Source organism: Phaenicophaeus curvirostris, chromosome 24, assembly GCF_032191515.1.
Source record: "Phaenicophaeus curvirostris isolate KB17595 chromosome 24, BPBGC_Pcur_1.0, whole genome shotgun sequence".
Classification (NCBI taxonomy): Eukaryota; Metazoa; Chordata; class Aves; order Cuculiformes; family Cuculidae; genus Phaenicophaeus; species Phaenicophaeus curvirostris.
This window is the reverse complement of record NC_091415.1, coordinates 203,696-221,942: the sequence shown is the minus strand read 5'-3', so window position 1 is coordinate 221,942 and position 18,247 is coordinate 203,696. Positions and strand designations below refer to the sequence as shown.

The following is an 18,247-nucleotide window of genomic DNA, read 5'->3' as shown; positions in this document are numbered from 1 at the left end:
CGGGCACGTGACGCGAGGCGGGCGGAAGGACATGGCGCGAGGCGGCGCGGGTCAAAATCAGTAAAACTTTATTCTATTTCCATTCTTTTGCCATTAACAGAAAAAAAAAAACCAAACCAAAAAAACAAACAAACAAAAAAAAAAACCTGGAGAAAAAGCAATGTTCGTCGTACAAAGATAACGCATCTCCCAGAGAAGAAAAACCCTAAGTCGAGAGGAGGGGCCGCGCCCCGCGGGGCGGACAAAGGAAAGCACACAGACATCAACTAGTTCACCTGATGAAAGTCTCGGTACAGCTATGGAGAGCCTAAGTATTTATTCATTATGGAACACGGGGTGCCGGCTGCAAAACAGAAAAACAAACCCATCACTTCAGGCACAACTTCTCTCGGTGGTTTTTTTTTTTGTTCCAAACCCAAATCAGTAACAGAAAGTGGTGTTGGAAGCTGCAGTGTCCCAAGCAGCAGCGGGTTTGTGCATCGTTTTAAATATGTTTAAATTACCACACTGATGGCACACCTCGGCCTTAGGAAATTCTGCACTGCATGTGTCCAGAACGCTACAAAAAAAAAACAATTCAGCCCCAGAAAGAGGCTTTCGCTGGGCTCCCACCACAGCTCCGCCGGCTCAAGGACCCGAGTCAAATGAAAATAAGAAAACATCATTAATGTTTGGCCAACAACTGAAGTCGTCTGAATGTTCCTACACAGAGCGGAACTTATCCCACCCTCACGTGGTCCTCAGAATCTGGGCAGAGCGAGCCGAGCCTTCTGCTCCCACTGGGAAGGAAAGACAAAATGCAACAAGCACGAAGGCATAGTTAATGCCTCGGCCAAAACAAAGATAAAGCATGGGTGGCTGTAGTGCAGAATTCCATAAGGTCTGCCGGAGGAGAGCTGTCTATAATGGTCACTCACATAGGCAATGTAGAGTTGCAGTAACCAGTTGCGTTAAATGCACCATTCAAAACAAGCTTCTAAAATGTGATACTATAAGGCGCCACCTTAAGTTCTCCAGAATGCAACTGTGCATAATTTTAAAATGGTTTCATAAATTTATTTTAAACATAACATGAGAAGGTGTTAAAACCGGTGTAATAGCTTCTGAGAATTGGAGGAAGGGATGAACAGGGAGATATTCAGTACCCTTCACCAGCCTGCCACACAGTCGTACACCAGGCATGGTTCTCTGGGTCAGTCTATAACACCAGCCTGACGGATCTTCCTCTCCGCACCAAACCCCTGCAAGGCAAACAAAGCAGACTCTGAGCTCCAGCTCTAAAGCAAACCTGTTTTGTGCAAAGTACACCGTTAGCACATTTCTAGTCAGCCACACTTCAGAGAAGGCAACAAAGCAGGTTCTGCGGGTTGCTCTCTGCAGTCCCAGATACTTCTCAAGACTCCAGACACTTTGTTCCCGCTTATTAAGTGGTGGCAGAACCTGATGTGAAAGCCAAGGTTAGGTAAAGGGTTTCACTTACTGCCTCTGAAAAGGGAGCAGGAGGTTCATAAAAAGAAAAACTAATCAAGACATTATGGGCTAGAACACAACAAGCAATTGGTTGGTTCCATACCATGTGCCCCTCTGAGACCACATCACAGACAGCAACACAAGGTCCCGCGCCCTGGTGGCACAGAAGCCGCCCCACCTCACGCAGCAGGTGACTTGGTCACTGCCTTCTGATCCGTGCAGGCTTCCAGCAGAGGAAGCTGTTACCCATGTTAAATCACAGGCTGCAGCTATCCCACAAGGCAGCCTTTTCTCTTACATACCTTGGAGTTATCCGGTCCCCGAGGCTGACGAAGAACTGTTAGACGAGGAGCGTTGGCATCGTCCAGATTAATGCTCTTTAAACGATTAACAAGTCTATCAGGACGTGGAGCAGCAACAGCTTTAGCGCCTTCACTGTAACAGAGCCAAACACACAAGAGCACAGATGACTCCCTGAGATGGTGCAAGCTCCTGCATTTACAGCCCCCAACCCCATAAGCCAGCAGCAGCACGTGTCTCACGGGGAAAGCGGACCTTCCAAGCAACACTGGGTACGTCTGCCTCAAAACCCCTACTGTCAACACAGAACTCTGAAGCAGCAATAGCTCCAAAGAGGATTCTCAAGAGGGTATTCTGTAGTGGGTGGAGGCACTGTGTTTACTCCCATGGATGTCTCAGCAGCACTTCCTACAATTCTGTTCCCTTTAACTGGAACAGCAGAAGGCTTATGAGAGGTCATTATGTAATGGCATGGCATTAACATCTCTGAATATGATAAGCACAGAGTTTTGAGTGAAAAAAATGCCATGCTAGCACTTCTACAGCAATGGGAAGCCATTTCAAGCTAAACCCAAATTGTACAGTGTTCTTCAAAATGTGTAAGCAGTTCAAAAGAAAAAATACCCATCACCCTTAAAGAATGACATGTCAAAAACACGTGCCAAATAACTCTGGTTTTCTATTTAAAAATTAAAGTCGCTCTTCAGGAAACAGGTGGAAGCTCTAAGCACTGCACTGGCCAGAAAGGCCAGCAACTACAGAGGAATACAGTTCATTACCGCCCACTGAGAAAACTGTATCCAGATTCCTGCTAAGGGGGTAGTTTCTTAAGAACAGATGGAAAAAAAACCAGCTATCTGAAATTAAGGAGAGCCGAGATTCCTGCTCCTCTGCTGGACACCCACAAGTGCTGGCAGTTCTCAAGAGAGAGGCTCTCGTGAAGCCAGCTGAAACCTACAGCTCTCACTCTAGGAACAGCCAGCTCAGATCAGGAGCAGTGTGCGCTCCACATGTGCAAGGCAGACAGCACACCAGAATAAACTACTTCAATTCCCAGTCCTCACCAGACACGCCACACGTTACAGGCACTGCATTTTCCTGTGCGCTGGTTCAGGATTACTGAGAACTCCACTTCATCCCCAGCCTGCAGCTCCACACCATCCTGAACTTCTTTGACGTGGAAGAAGAGCTTTTTGCTGTCACCTACTTCGTAGTTAATGAAACCAAACTGAAAAAAAAAAGACATCACAAGGTTATATCTTTCCTCTTGAACTGAACAGATGCAATGACTCGTTGTTGTTTAACTACCTCTGGGAAAAACCCTCTGAAGTGCCTGGTGGGAGCGGAAACGCAATTTTCACAGAGCAAAACACTCTTCCTGGAACCAACACTCGCAGAAGCCTAACCACTCTTCCTGGGTTTGTGAAGTCCCATTTACACACCAAAGTCTGTAGAACTGAAGTGCTGAAAACTGCCACAGTCCCAGCAGTTGTATTACACCAAGAACAGCAGTGCTGCACATTCCATTCCAAGACCACCTTTAAAGCTAGGCAGTAGAAAACACACTATATTTTGGTCTGTCACTTGTATAAGGAGTCAGGTACTTCCATTTACTATTCCACTTAGGTATAAAACAGCAAAATTCATCCAGCCTCTCCAAAAACCAACAACCAGAGCCCAGTGCTACAAAATAACTATAAAAATAGAGAGCATTCACAGCACCAATCATTCTGAGATGCAGATACCCAGGGCAATCATTGCATTTCAGGTGGTCTGCGATCACTGACTGCTTCATGCTATGAAGAAGCTTCCTCTAGAAGCTAAACACATACAGTTTTGTTTCTTTTTTTTTACGCACTTTTCTAATGCTGGGCAGAAACTAGTTACGATCAATTTGTAGGACATCTCAAAACCAGGTCTTCAGACTCATCCACAGCAGGAACTGCTGTCCAGGAGTGCTAATGTGTTTGTCCAACATGAGCACCTCTTTCCTACCAACGTGAACCACATCTTCACAGCAGCGGTCACACACCTGATCTTTCACGCACTCCACTGTCGCTCTGCGGAACGGTGTGATGTTAACAGCCATTGTCTGCCCATTCTGACCAAGAACACAGAGCTGAAACTTCACCGTCTCTCCCTTTTGCAGACAGTCACCTTTGTTTGCCATTCCAACAATTCCAAACGGATAGACCTCTCCTTTCATCTCACCTAGAGGCAGAAAAAGTAGAAGACGGAATTCAGAGGCACTCTTTTCTACCTGAGGGCATTTAGAATTAACTTCCAATAGTAGAAATGATACTTTTGCTGTCAGTTTAGTACATGAGTGTATTCTGTAGTGCAACTCTAATCCTCAATGACTCTGTTTACAGTTTATTAAACATCTAGACTACTTGTGTGTTTGTAAAAGGAACACTTACAACTTTAAAGCAACAGAACTCACCATCCTCCATGACTTCAATCATGCCCTGGTATTCAGTTTGTGTGGGATCTACACTTCTCAAAGGACGAATTACTTTACCAGAGTAAACAGTTGGATCAGCTTCTTCGGTGATACCATTCACTGAAAAGAAACAGACAGTGCAAGAACAGGATGTTTGAGTCATACTTTATTTTAAAAAGAATTAAGTGATTCAGACTGACCTGGAGACAAGAGTTTGCCTTACAAGACACAAAGGTAGTGCCCTCTCACCGAGTAACATTGGAACAGTTTCAACATAGCAATAGCTGACGACAGTTTTTCTAATCAAGCCCACACTGACGGAAGCAGAAAGATATTGGTTTCTCATGGAATTAGAGGCCATCAATCTTGAAAAGCAAATGGAAGTATTTTACTTCTCTTCCACTGCATTCCCATTCCCTGCTCACTTCAATCATCTTCAAGCATGGCTTTTTTCTCCCCAAGTCCTTACTATCCCCATCTGCCTGCCTCTTGCAAATTTTCCTTCTGTGAAAAACAGCATAGCCAGCACAGTTCCACCTCTGGCAAACTCTGCCACCAGATCTCCTCTTATAACTCCCCAGCTGAGGAGAACCAAGGTCTGTTCTCCAGGAACACAGGGAAGAGCTTTCAGGAAACCAGTGACCATCACATTAAGCAACATCCTCTGGGTTTGAGCACCAACTGTGAACAGATTATTAACGAACTTTATCCATCAGCACCCACCAAGAGCCTTGTAAGCAGTAAGTACTGGGTACAGACTTACCTGCATGTGTTTTGTTCACCTTTTCTGCACTAACTTTGTTTCCTTTGCCTTTTGACAAGCTGTATTCAACAGTGTCTCCAAGTTCCAGGCTATCAATATCACCACAGTATTCACTACAGAAACAGAATTATCAAGTTTTCCTTCAGTTACGTAACAACAGTGATGTTCACTCAATATTTACAGAACGTGACCAGAAACATTTAACAGTTTTTCACCTCACATTTTCAAGACACCCTCATTCAAGAAAGTGAAGGATTTCAAACATCCAATACAAGTGTATTTCTGGGCATGGGATTCAGAAGCACAGAACTCCAAGACTGCTGACTGACAGGAAAGCCTGAACGAGTCCAGCACAGATAATAAAAAGAACTTGAGCATATGTGTGTGAGGTCCAAACAAGTTTAACAGCCAACCCTACCAAACTCCTCTCCCCCAAACAAACACCTCTCAACAATAAATTAAAAATGATAATAAAATCACCATTCACCTGTAGTGGAAAAAGATCTCCTTATCATGATTGGCTGTTTCAATAAATCCAAAGTTATCTTTCAGGGCTGCCACATATCCCAAAAGCCTCTTAGAGCTGTAATTGCGTCCAAGCATTCTGACGGAAACAGCTGTTTGCAGACCAGTTCTCTTCACTTCACACACACTGAACTCAACCTGTTGAAGAGGAGCGTAACAATACTAGATAGAAAAAATCCAAACCCACCATGAACGTCACCAAAAAAACCCAGCTGAAACAACTCATTTCAAAGCTGCATAGCTCTAATCAATATCTAGGCTCTCCAGGAAAGTAATTTTCTAGCCACTACTCCCCCAGAAAGTTCTGTCAGCTATGGACATGTACAGCATTCTGAAGAGCCGGAGTCACAGCAGTGACATCTTCAAGGCACACCAGCCTCTACCACCCAGGTTCTTTTACCCATGAAAGATTCTTTCTGATTATGTGATTTGCCTCCTTTCCCTGCATTCAACACTAGTGTCTGCAGTGAGCGCATATCTAGCTCCGCTCACTTTTTTCAGGTTTTGAAACAGTAATCAGTGCCTTGCTCCCATGGCTCCTGAACACTGCTCTTCCAAATCTCGGAGCAATTTCTCCCTTCCCACTCCTTCTCAGGCTAATTTGCTCGTAAGGGTGCATTGTCCCTCTTTGACATTCATCTCCAAGTCTTTATGCTAATTTCCTCTTGATTATTCAGAAGCAAGAGTCCCCCGTCTTAATGACAGGAATCTCTTGTTTAAAAAACATCATTTACACACTAACATCATTTTTTTCACGTATGTATCACCAAGTTTTAGGGTATTTTTCTTAGTTATATAGCAGATAAAGCCACTCAGCCACTCAAATCTGGAATAGAAGAACTTGAGGACATCACAAAGATGCCCCGTCCTTCATCTGTTCCAAGAGGGAGACCAAATGCAATAATAAGGACAAGGGAATCTCACATCTCACAACAAACAGCAAAACATTTCCCAAGAGTACACTTAATTATCTTGCCTTATCGCCTATCTGGGGATTAGTAGATCCTTCCACATCCTTGGCCTGGTAAGGAATGGTCAGTTTTACTCCACAGTCATCATAAACAATTATTCCATCCTCAGCTTCCTAAAAAAGACAAGAGAAATCAGCAATTGGTGTCTTATTTGTAAGCAAATAAGTTTACGACATCCAATTCACACACTGCTCATCAGAGCTACAGTGTTTTTATAGCAATTGCTCAGTAGCTGGTGAAAAACACAGAACAAACGACTCCAAGTATGAAGCTTTAAATGACATCAAACAGTGTTTTTAAAGGAAAGAAAGCACTATTATTAATGTTTCCATTAAAGCATTTATTGCGAGTTTAATTATTCCGGCACTGTTTAAAACATCACAACACCACAAAGAAGCTCTCCTCCAGCCCTGGAAATTGAGTTTTAACCAATTCTACCTAGCATCTTACGTAGCAGGAGGCAGAAACAAACTTCCCATCCAGTTCTTGGAAACTATCCTCAACAACACGATCATTAACAATGCTTTGATTATCTTGTTTCAAACAAGTTAGTTTTCACTGGCTGCTATCATTAGCTATTCAGCATAGCTCACATTTACACATGACAAATAGTGCTTCAAGAAGCTCATTACAGATTTTAAGGAAGTGGCCTCAGTCTCCAAAGCCAACAACACAGACAGGTACTTCACAAGTAGAAGAACAGCCTTACCTTCTCTTTGCCTTTATTTGGGCTAGTGGCCTTGGCTGGAGTGGCTTCTTTGTCTATAGTGCCCACAAAGCGGTGATCTGATTGGGTGTGGAAAGAAACCGTGCCCTTTGGAAGCTTTTTAATCCTTATAGCATGATTTCTTTGGGCAGACAACATATCCTGAAAAACAAGATTGATCGGATTTTAGACAGACCGCACGTAACTTCTTTAAAAAACAAGACTTCATATAAGTATTAATCTCACTCACAGGAACGACAGTAAACTCTACTTCGTCAGAAATGTGGAGTTGATTTCCATCCATAATTTCACTGAAGTGAAAGAACATGCGAGCATCCCGGTCCACACATTTAATGAAGCCAAAGCCATCTCTCATCGCTGCAATCACACCCTGGGAACAATCAAAGGGACAATGATGGTGTTATGGCGCGTACGCGACATCTGTCTGCAGATACTCCACATCTGTCCGTGGAGCATGGGATGATCCAAGCACAAGGTCTGAATTCCAAAAAAAACGCTCTGTGGTTTGTGCAACTGTCTTCCTTGTAAACTGTCGCACTAACAGCTATGGCCAACCTGAAATGCACAGCAGTTGTACTTCCCTTGTTTGGCAACTTTACTTCTTAAGAAGCGGAAAAGACTATTTTAAGCCTCAAACGAGAAGGCCTGAAATTAAAGAACCTGATGTCACTGCTACACAGAGAACAGTCTTAAAAGGGGTACTCTACATCCACCATACACACACAGAGGAAACACAAGAACCTGGATAAGTAGGAAATAAAACCACAGTCAGAGGGATGTTTAAGAGAAACAACCCACTCAGTTTTACTTTCATTTCCCCTCAAGAATGAAAACTTTTAAAGACAGATACTTGCCATTTCCCTCGTTTCATTAGTAAATTGGAAGGTATTGGGGAGAACCTCAATATTGGTGGCTCGTTCTAATTTGTCACGTCTGTCTGTTGAAATATTGAATCGAACGTGGTCGCTTTCCAGCAAGGTCACCTTGGATTTTGTATCTTTGTCTCCAAATGGAAGTTCTTTAGGAATCACAAAGTCAACTTTGATGCGGCCAGGTAATGGGTCACTCTAGCAGACAGGAAACCCAACAGAAAGTCAGTTCACTCGCCAGAATGGGCACTACTGCAGACAGAATGGTGGGCAGAAACGCTAGCAGAAGCATGGATGACACAAAACACCTGCTGGCATCAGACAATTATGCTTCATTTCTACGACTCTAACACTTCACTGCCCACAGCCAAACACAAGTTAGTTTTTGGAGGTGTTGTGGGTGTGGTTTTTTTTTTTTAGCACCAAGCATGCATTGCCAAAGAAATTCACACTTTATTTCGGGAATTAAATTTACAACGATACTTAGAACACTTCTAAGTATCTTTCTTATAAAGTGTTCAAAACACAAAAAACCCACTCAGCCTTCCCAAAACAACAATGCAGACTCGCCTAAAACCTGAAGGAGTGCTCGTGTACACTTCCCTCAAAGCCAAACATTAAAGGTCAAGTTAGCTCTCTGGCAAAAACCTCATTAACTGTTAATGCTCACAGAATTCACTGATCAGGCTTATTCCCTCGAATATTTTCTATTTTTTTCCCTATGCTTTTGCTTAAAAGATGCACCCTAAACCTGCAAAATTCAATGTGAAGTATTTGAAACATTAAAGACAACGTAACACCCCAATTCTTGCTTTTTATACCCTGTAGAAATATTGCATGCTGTGTCTGCTATCAGTGGCTGTTACAGGTTAAGTACAAGCTTACTCCTTTACTCTGACATGATGCTTATGCAGCCCTGTTACAAGGAAAGAGGAATGCTTATCCTGTTTGACTGGAATTAAATCAATATAATATTTCACAAACGTCAGGAAATACTGAAATGCACCTGGTTTTTGCTGGGTACTTTTGGAATTACTTTGGTTACGGTTCCTTCAAAATGTTCAATGCTGATATCTTCAAAAATGACGGTTCCTTGAGGCAGCAGTCTAACATCTGTTGCAACTTCTTTACCCTGAAAACACAAAATCAGTCAAATACCCCCAGAGAAGAGGTAAGGCAGCAGACATTTTCCAAGGAACCTCCTCCCCCCTTCTTTTTCACAAGTGAATTTGAGAAAACAGATAGCTCTCCAGTTATGCCCTAGGATCTTGTCTTCAGATTTTATTGGATTTCGTCTTACGTTTCTGTCTTTGATTGTGAACTCCACATCATCACCAGGCTGTAAGGCTTCTAGGTCACCTTTAAATTCACTATAGTGAAAGAATATCTCCTTCACGACATCACCTCTCTCAATAAATCCAAAGGCTTCCTAAAAATAGAACAAAGCGTTTTAATAAATACATTGCCTATTCATTCAACATAGCAATGCAAAACTTCACAGGTTCTATCAAACATAACAAAAGACTATGTCATACCAGCACAGCACACTGAGAGGTTCACAGAGTTAACAGACTACCACAAGAAATACATCAACAGAAATAAACAGCACTTCCTTTGTTGAGAAGAGTATTAGTATCAAAGATTAGCTCTTTAAACCATTTCACCTAGTTTATACCCACAGCTCCAAACTGTTGGTAGCTCTTCATGCCCTAAATGTGTTACTTTTAACACTGCTTTTCAGAATAGCGTTTCATTTCCAAATGAAACTGTAAATAAAGCTAAAGCATCACTTACTTTCATGGCACAGACAACTCCTTGACAGCGGGCTTGTTTCTTCTTTAATAGCATAATGTTACGAGCACTTACAGCACCAGTACTAGAGAGGAAAAAGGTAAACAGAGCAAACCTGAAACATCTCAGAATTGAGCAAAACGGAGCAAAATCTAAGATTCTATTTCATGATGCTACTGCAGTTCTTGGAAGAGCATGAATTTCTGCCTGACTACTAAAATAATGTGTGAAGTCAGAAAAACAGCACCAACTTACTGTTTATTTGTATCAATTACAAAGTTAATTTTATCTCCTGTTTCCAGCTGTACATTTCCTTCAACATCCTCTGGGGTGTAAGTCAGGTAAAACACTTCCTGTAAATTAATATGGACTAACATCAGTCTACTTGCAGATCATTGTTTCGAAGAAAGATTAACACAGCTTCGTTTAATAACAGTATCTGCTATTCACGAGATAAATTTAGTGAGAATATTGAAAATGGGTCAAAGACGGCATGCAAAAATACTCTTTTTCTCATCGTGCTGTTTTGATGAGTCTGCAACAAGCAGCTTAAGCTGAAAGGTTTGTTTGTGGCCATCTTTAAATGTCCATTCCCAAACTCTTGAAGAGTCAAGGATAAGGATTGCTTAACCCAGCTTCATTAAGTTTTAAAAGAGAAAAATAACTATTTGGCTCTGTATAAAGTTTTCCACAGACGTAAGCAAGCAAGCTGTCAAATTAACGTTTCTGTTTGTAGTAATTACCAAAGCATGCTTTTTTTGGGCCAAGAACTACATTTCTTAGCAGTGTCAATCGTCTACATTCAATTGGCAGTTCTTTTGCTCATAGACCACAGCGATGGATCAGTGAAGAGTGCAAGTAAAATACATAAGCTTTACCCCATTACGTTCGTAGCATACACTCCCTGTTGGACTCTGACCCGGGGCAGCTGGAGATTTACTCTCTAAATTGTGAGGAACAGCGCACACAACCTACCAGTCAAAAAAAAATCCATTGCTAGTCATTTCAGGAGCAGCATTGGTGAATACAAAATGAATCTCAGTATCCTCTACTACACAGGCAGGAATGCACCCCTTGTGTAACTTGACAGGGAATGCAACGCTGCCAAGTTTCAACCTTGCAGGACATCTGCTGACTCTAAGAACCACTTGCAGCTAAGCAAGAGCTCAAACTGAAGCTCTGAATTTTCATCAGAGCAACAAAGATACATCTCAGTGTAACTGAATGCAGTTAATATACATGCTAAATGCATCTATTCCTCTGTACTGGAGTGAGGGATAAAAATTATGCATGTAAAGAAAATGGGCACTAACTTGTCCATTTATTCGTTCTTCAGGTAATATTTCTGGTTTTATCTTCACCAATTTAATAGCAATGGGTTTTCCAGTTCGGCGATCAGAAGATACTTCAAACTCAACATCATCTACAAGACAATCAAACATGAAAATGGTATCACAGGATTCTGCTGGGGTTCATTACATTCGATAATTAACTACTTCTAGTCAAACGCAACAAAATAAAGCTCAGGTAGCTTTTGTTTCCAAGCAAGGGCACTCTATGTGCAAGTGTCTCTCTGGCTATTCTGCTTATCCCCCCCTATGTTGATAGTGAACTGTCCTATTGTAACAGCTCGTCCCTCAGTAACTATCCTCCACTACACTAACTGTGCAGCAGACGTCACAATGATGTACAGACAACACAACGTGCACCATTAAACAGTTCAGAAACATCGCTGCACATTAATTAGCAGCATGAAGTAGCAGTTTCCTCACTCTGGAAAAAAAATCGGTCACCTTCAAACTGCTTTTAAGAAACACTGAGTACGTGAGGTAAATTCTTCTGCAGCCTAAGCCTTTGCTTCCTGTCCAGTTATACCGGTCTGACCTCCCACCACGCCTTCTCCAGAAGGGCCACAACTGTATGGATACAGGGCACACAGAATAATGTCTCTCATTGGGTGAGGGAGATCATTAATTCAATTGTCTCTTTAGCCCATCAGATGCAACAGCGCATGCCTATTCACACTACACGACAACAGAAATTTCTATGGCAAGGGGAAGGGACTGGTCTCTGCCTAGTCAAGAGCTCTGCAAGTCACACGATTACCTCCTACTTTGAGCTCCTGTAGGTTGCCATTGTACTGTGAACAGTGGAAGAACAGTCTAGCTTGCCGTTCAGAACACTGAATGAATCCATAGGAGGTCAGCAGTTTTTCTATAACCCCAGTCTCACGCAGCGCTGCCGAAGTACCATTGGGGTACCCGTTGTGTCCATTGTTGTGGAGCAGGTTTGGATCAAAGCTCATCTGTGAAAGAAAGTGTAGGGGGAAAAGCACAAAAAATACTCTACTTAAAAATCTGTTTCCTTTCTCCATGCTCAGGCAACAAAACAGAGCTTATGAAAGTTACTGTAACAAGCCAATCCTAACTGTTCTTAAAAGAGAGTGAGAACAGCAACACAGTCATGTTTTTGCAAAACAACAATCCTTAAGATTTAGACAGGCAACACATCTATAAAACAGGCCAGAAATGCAACACCAAGATAATGCCTGCATAGACCAAAACAAACCTGTGACTTAGTCCTAAGTATTACAGCTCAAAGTACTCCCACATTCAGCATTTCACACCAAAGCCTGACATATCTGAATCATCTGCTCTTCCAAATTAAACGAGTTATTAGGAAAATGCAATATTTATGAACGAACAGAATTGGGTTCACAGCCTCGCAAAGCTTGTCCCTGGCCTATCTGTTCAGTCTTTCATACCAATAAAATGAGTTTAAGTATTTTTGCACAGGTATGGAATCAGCACACAGAATTACACTAACATTTCCCTGGCGTAGGAGCTCAAGTGCTACAGAGACTGAGAAACCTTGAACACAGCATTCAACTAAAAAAAAATTAAAAGCTCTAACGAAATACTATATTAACTTCTACCCATGAAAATCTTTTTTTGAGGGTGGAGGTGTCGTTTCTTTTAAAGGCACAGACTCAATCTTGAAATACTGACAAGTCACTTTACTAACCCACTGGCTTTTGGATGTGTGGCTCTCATTTCTAAAGCAAAGCCACTTCCATTTCCAGGCTAGCAATTAAATCAGCTGAAACGTACAACACCTCAAACTCTTTAATACCAGGAAGGCAACTAAAGCAACCCTCCCATCTCCCCAGACAGTCAATAAGCATCTTGGAATACAGTATGGGAGGGATTTATGTCCTGCCGTTCCCAGAGTATCTATTCTGGAAGCAGAATGAGGCTGTATTGGTTCTTGGCTTTCTTGTTGCATCAAGCAGGAGAGATTCAAAGTTAGTCGGTAATGTGCTTCATGGAGATAAAAGATGGCTGAGCAAGCTGTAAAGCGGTCACAGTTACTCGATGTATTAAAAGGTTACAGCATGTCTTACTGTGCTGTTTGGAAATCAGTTTAAATTGAAGAGCACCCCTCCAACATATGGACCCTCACCTCTTGAGGCAGGCAACCCTACGACATTCCACACCCAGGATGCCCTCAGGGAGGCAACAGCTACAGCCTTGATTTTCAGCTACCCTAGAGCTTGAAATACCTTTCAAAAATAAATTGGTCCTGCAAACAGGGAGGCTGGGGGAAGGGAAAATTATGTGTTATTATACCCTTTCCTAGGAGAGTAACAGGCAAGACCATTAACCCGCTCTGAAAGCACAAATCAGTGTAACAAATGCTCATTTTGAGTCGTGTACAAAATGGCCACATCCCTGACAGAAGGCAAGTACACAAATACACCCCTGCCACAGGCCTCACGGACCAGACCTCTGCTGAAGGTACATCAGATACAGAAAATGACAAAAATCCACCAAAAGAACAAGTTCAGAATCTATCTGAGCACTAGAAAGCCCCACTGCCATGATCTCTTGCTACAACCTAACACCCTGTGCATGGTTTGAGCCTGAAGGAGAACTGGCAGTAAAGCACAGAACTTGGTCACCTACCGCTGAAGCTCCAACAAGGATACACTCCTCCGAGCCGCAGAGAGATACATGCTTACATCAGCAGCATTTCTAGATGCTTGCCTATTCCTACACCTCTTCAAACACAACGTCAGAGCATAACAACAATCAAACCCCATCTCCGTGTACACCTATTGCCAGAGTTCATCATAAAACTTCACAGGATCTTCTTGGACCTACAATGTAATAGCTCTACACTGGACCACACCGACAACCAGACCATGCTGTCCACTGCCAACAGCTGGCTTGTAACACAACTGACCTGCCAGCTTACCAGAGTAAGAACTACAAACCCCACTAGTCCAAGCATTCAGAGGAAGAAAAAAACCTGTGCAGTGAGATTTAAGTAATGCTAAACAGGAATGATCAGAAAAAAAAAAAAATGAAAAAGGGGACTGGAACCACAACACTGCCATTACTATTAGACAAGAGATAAACGCTAACACTCAGCTCCCTAGGGCTGTAAGTACTGTTAAACAGAGCCATATTGCAGGTATTAATTTGCAGCACTACTACTAAACCAACCTAAGAGCAAAGAATTGCCTAAAACCCACTAACAAAACCCATACCTTTGCTTCCCATTAAGTTCAGAAATATATAGAACTCTTTATATAACACTTGGACCAACCTCGCAGTGATATTCAAATATTGCACTTTCAGTAGTATTTGCGGATTCTTCTGTTTCAGTACAAGTTTCTAAGGATAAAGACTGCTATTATTAAAAAAAAAGAAGAAAGAGAGAGAGAGAGAGGAAGAAAAAAGATAGCAAGAGAAAGTGATCTATCAAGCTAACAGAGAACACAAGCGCTGCTGCCTTGGGCAGTTGCAATACAGCACTGGAGAAAACAAAGACTATTAGCAGCGTCGGGACGTGCTCTTTTGAAGCTGTTGAGTAGGCACAAACTTCTTGTTTCAGATCAAGCCTTGTATCTTCAGTGTATGTTTCCTCTTCTTTGGTCTTGAGTTGTTGTTACGATGTGGTATATTCTTTTCCTGATCTGAACTTGAAGCAGCAGTTTCAGGTGGTAAATTCTGTTCTGTTCCACTTCATACTGGAAAAGAAAAAGAGTACACACACTGAGTATCGCTTGCAAAGAGACTACACGTCAGCCCCAGGTGTCCTACACACGGGTGCACATCCTCTACCTGGATACTGTGAGGTTCGATCTGTGCTAAGAAAGATCATTTTACAGGTACATTTGGCGTTCCTGTTTTCAGTTTTGTTTCACAAGGAACTCTCCCTCCAAGCCTCCAATTTTAAACCTTCCAGGTGTAATTAGGCATTTCAGGAAAGGTCCCAGTTTGCACAAATAAAAGTGCAACTTCATTTTGATGAACAGCAGCACCATTTAATGCAAGTGTTCATGCTCATGGTACCTTTACAGGGGTGCTGTCTCATAACGTAATTAATAAATGCTCACACAGACATTTGGAGTAGCAATAGGGCATATGCATGTGGAAGAATTAGAATTCCCTGAAAATTTTTATTCCAAAAGGCAAGCCAAGAACTGGCAATACCCGAGGCACTTTTAGCTTTGCTTGAAAACAAACTGCTCCACAACAGGTACAGGTGTTGCATGCCTGTCCTGCACTGAGCACGCGTGCCTGGGCACAGTGTGTAAAATGACTGCAGAGCCATTCTCCAGACCTCCACAAACTGTGTGTGCAAAGTTGATTACACGTAAATAATCTGTGTACATAACACAGGGGAGCAGCCTCTCTGCAACAGTAACTTGATAATAGTTCTGTGAAAGTCTTCCAGTACTGTTCTGTGTTTTCACAAGAAAGCAGTACAGCCAAACAGCTGAAAGCCAAAACCTTGTGGAAACGGAATCTTTTTTTGAAAAGAAACTAAATCAAGTTTTCAGCTGAGTTTGTTTGCTTACTCAGTAACTATAAAAAAAGAAGGGGCAAAGATTTTTGTGGACAAAAGCTGCTAAGCAGCAATCCAACTATGTGCCTGTGGATAAACCAGCACGTATGTAGCAATCTAGAGACTACTGAACACAACTTCAGAGCGCAACGCCACCCAAGTCGTTCTGCAAGGCTCACACCAAAGAAGCAAGAACAAAGCCTACTTCTCCACTGTAGTGGGAGAGTGCATGGCACCATTTACACTTAGCTTCGGCTCCCCTTTGGTGAACCTGAGCGAACCCAAGTGACTGAAACTTGACTGTGATAACACTGAGCTCCCATGGCAGCAGAAGCGCTGTCTGCAGTCAGGATCACAAGTAAGAACTCCAGCCCCGAAAGCACACAGTGGTGAGTGCAAACCAAACACCCAGCTTTTACCCCAGTCTGCACACCAGGGACAAAGAATCTTCTGGCTGAAGTGAGTTCTCCTGTCAGATCATTATACATACAGGAACAAGACAAGGTAAGAAACTGGATGAGGGCAGCACAAACCAGTCCCTGGTACAAAAGGTTTGCGCTCAATGATTCAATCACAGAAAAAGACAAATGTGAAGAGACAAAGCTATTGCAAAACTAACAGGATCCCTAGGCTGCTGAGACTCAGACAGCTGTTACCATCATCTTTTTTGGGACAGTGTTGGTTTTGGACAGTATTTCAGATCTCAAACAAACATCCCCCAAGCAGCTTCAGGAGCGATGAAGCAGGCATGCACAGCATCACACGAAACACACAGACACACTTGGAGTCTTCTCATTCACGAACCTCTCTTTCATCTAGTCAGACTAATATTATTAGCGCTCTACTAGAGCTGTCACCTGCATTGAACCACATTTTCCTTTTTTCCTGGGTATAGAATACATTACATTTACACAGAATAATCAAAACAGCTATTCAGCATAAAGATGACCACAGCTAACTTTATCAGGTAATGGAGTAAAGCATAAGCTCCTCCCTTAAAAGCCAGTTCCATTTATAAACAAGATTGGTTTACTATGCTTAAACTATGGGAAAAAAAGATGGTGTTGTCAAAAAACACTTTTTGACAAGTCAGGTGGAAAAAAAAAAACCCCCTCACTGTTGTGTGTCTGCCTCAAAGTCTTGATTTTTTAATTCAGCTCTATAAATGCTCCACCAAATAGCGAACACCCTGAGCAGCTGCCCAGCCCCAAGTCACCCCTGGTTCTGCACTTGCACACTTACAGCTAAAAGGATTAATGCAAGGACAGGGAAGAGCTGTACGAGCCCTGTTCCTAGAGTCTTCCAGGAGCGTCTTTTGGTACACAGCTCAGTCCCCCAGAGCTGTTCGCGGCCCAACCGCCAATTTGGGCCCAGATGGGTTACAAACACCACCCCGGGTCCCGTCTTCTTCTCTTTTACGGGGCGAGAGCACGTGCTTCTAGAAATGGCCACTTCACACGGGACTGAGATCGAGTTTCATCAGACCGAACCGTGCGTCGTCGTTGCGGACACACGAGCGGCGGGAAGAGCCGGGGGGCCGGAGCCGCCCCCGCCCGCTGCGCCCCGCGATCCGCGCGGCCACGGCGGCGACCAACGCTCGCCGGGCCGGCGGAGTCACCGTAACGCCGAGAACCCCGCGTCTCCGCAGGAAAAAAGAAGCAGAGGGGCTGCCGGGAGCGCCGGCGGGGCGAACCGGCCCCGAGGCGGCCGCGCTGCCGCAAGATGGTGGCGGGGCGGGCGGCGCGGGGCGGGCAGGGGCCGGGCGGGGGCCCGGGGGGGCGGGCCCGGCGGGAGGGGCCGCCCCGCGCCCGCCCCGCGCACAAAGCGGGCGATGGCGGCCGCTCCCGCACACAAAGGGCCGGGGCCCGCGGGCAGGCGGGGCGCGCGGGGAGCCGCGCCCGCCGGGACCCCCGCCTCCCCGCGCTCGCCGGCCCCCCTCCTCCCGCCGCCGCCCGCCCCGCCCCCGCGGCCCCGCGTCTGCCCGCGGGCCCCGCTCGCCGTCCCCGCCGCGGGGCGGCTGTCCCCGCGCAGCCGGGCCGGGGGGGGCGGGGGGCGGCCGGGCGCCTTCCCCCAGCGGCGGTGGGGCGCGAGGCGGCGGCGGGGCGGCGGCGGGGCCGTACTCACCCCAACAGCTCAGCGCCCCCGCTCCAGCGCCGCCATGAGCAGCACCGCACGGCACGCAGGAACCGCCCGGCCTCGCGAGAGCGCTGCGGGGGCGGGGCCGCGCCTGCGCGCGGGGCGGAGGGGGCGGGCACGCGCGCCGTGCTCTCTGCGCTTGCGCTACCGCTACGCCAGAGCCGGCGCCCCGCGCTTAGCGCATGCGCGGAGGGCGGCCACGCCCCGCAGCCCCTCCCCCGCGCGCTGCGCATGCGCTCCCGGCGGCGTCAGTGCCCGGCGGCCCGCGCATGCGCCGAGGGCACAGACAACACACGCGTCGCCCCCCACACCCCCCCGCCCCGATCCCGCGCGGTGCGCACGCGCACGGTCCTCGCCCCCCCCTTCCCGCCAGGCGCCTGAGGCGGAGGGGCCGCG

The 18,247-nt window shown here is 44.9% G+C and overlaps 1 protein-coding gene across 2 annotated transcripts; it reads right to left on the bottom strand.

Moving 5' to 3' along the window:
* Window positions 1–51: 51 nt before the first annotated feature.
* CSDE1 (cold shock domain containing E1) lies at window positions 52–17,962 on the bottom strand. Of its 2 annotated transcripts, XM_069875900.1 has the most exons (20): window positions 17,840–17,962; window positions 14,471–14,894; window positions 11,966–12,164; window positions 11,173–11,282; window positions 10,738–10,830; window positions 10,115–10,212; window positions 9,863–9,944; window positions 9,369–9,497; window positions 9,075–9,200; window positions 8,054–8,266; window positions 7,429–7,569; window positions 7,182–7,340; window positions 6,478–6,585; window positions 5,464–5,639; window positions 4,977–5,089; window positions 4,214–4,333; window positions 3,803–3,981; window positions 2,835–2,998; window positions 1,773–1,905; window positions 52–1,241 (listed from the first exon to the last, which is right to left on the bottom strand). In XM_069875900.1, exons 3-20 carry the CDS (start codon window positions 12,162–12,164, stop codon window positions 1,194–1,196), a joined length of 2,391 nt encoding a protein of 796 aa, XP_069732001.1. In that variant the 5' UTR covers window positions 14,471–14,894; window positions 17,840–17,962; the 3' UTR covers window positions 52–1,193. The 2 variants fall into 2 exon arrangements, with proteins under 2 accessions (XP_069732001.1, XP_069732002.1); XM_069875901.1 differs by lacking the exon at window positions 10,738–10,830.
* Window positions 17,963–18,247: the final 285 nt, after the last annotated feature.

Coding starts and splice junctions, on each gene's coding strand:
- CSDE1 (XM_069875900.1), bottom strand. CDS start 12,164: ATGAGCTTTGATCCAAACCTGCTCCACAACAATGGACACAACGGGTAC. Junction 6,586..7,181: donor CAAATAAAGGCAAAGAGAAG/GTAAGGCTGTTC, acceptor TGTCTTTTTTAG/GAAGCTGAGGATGGAATAAT. Junction 1,906..2,834: donor TGTAACGTGTGGCGTGTCTG/GTGAGGACTGGG, acceptor GCTCTGTTACAG/TGAAGGCGCTAAAGCTGTTG.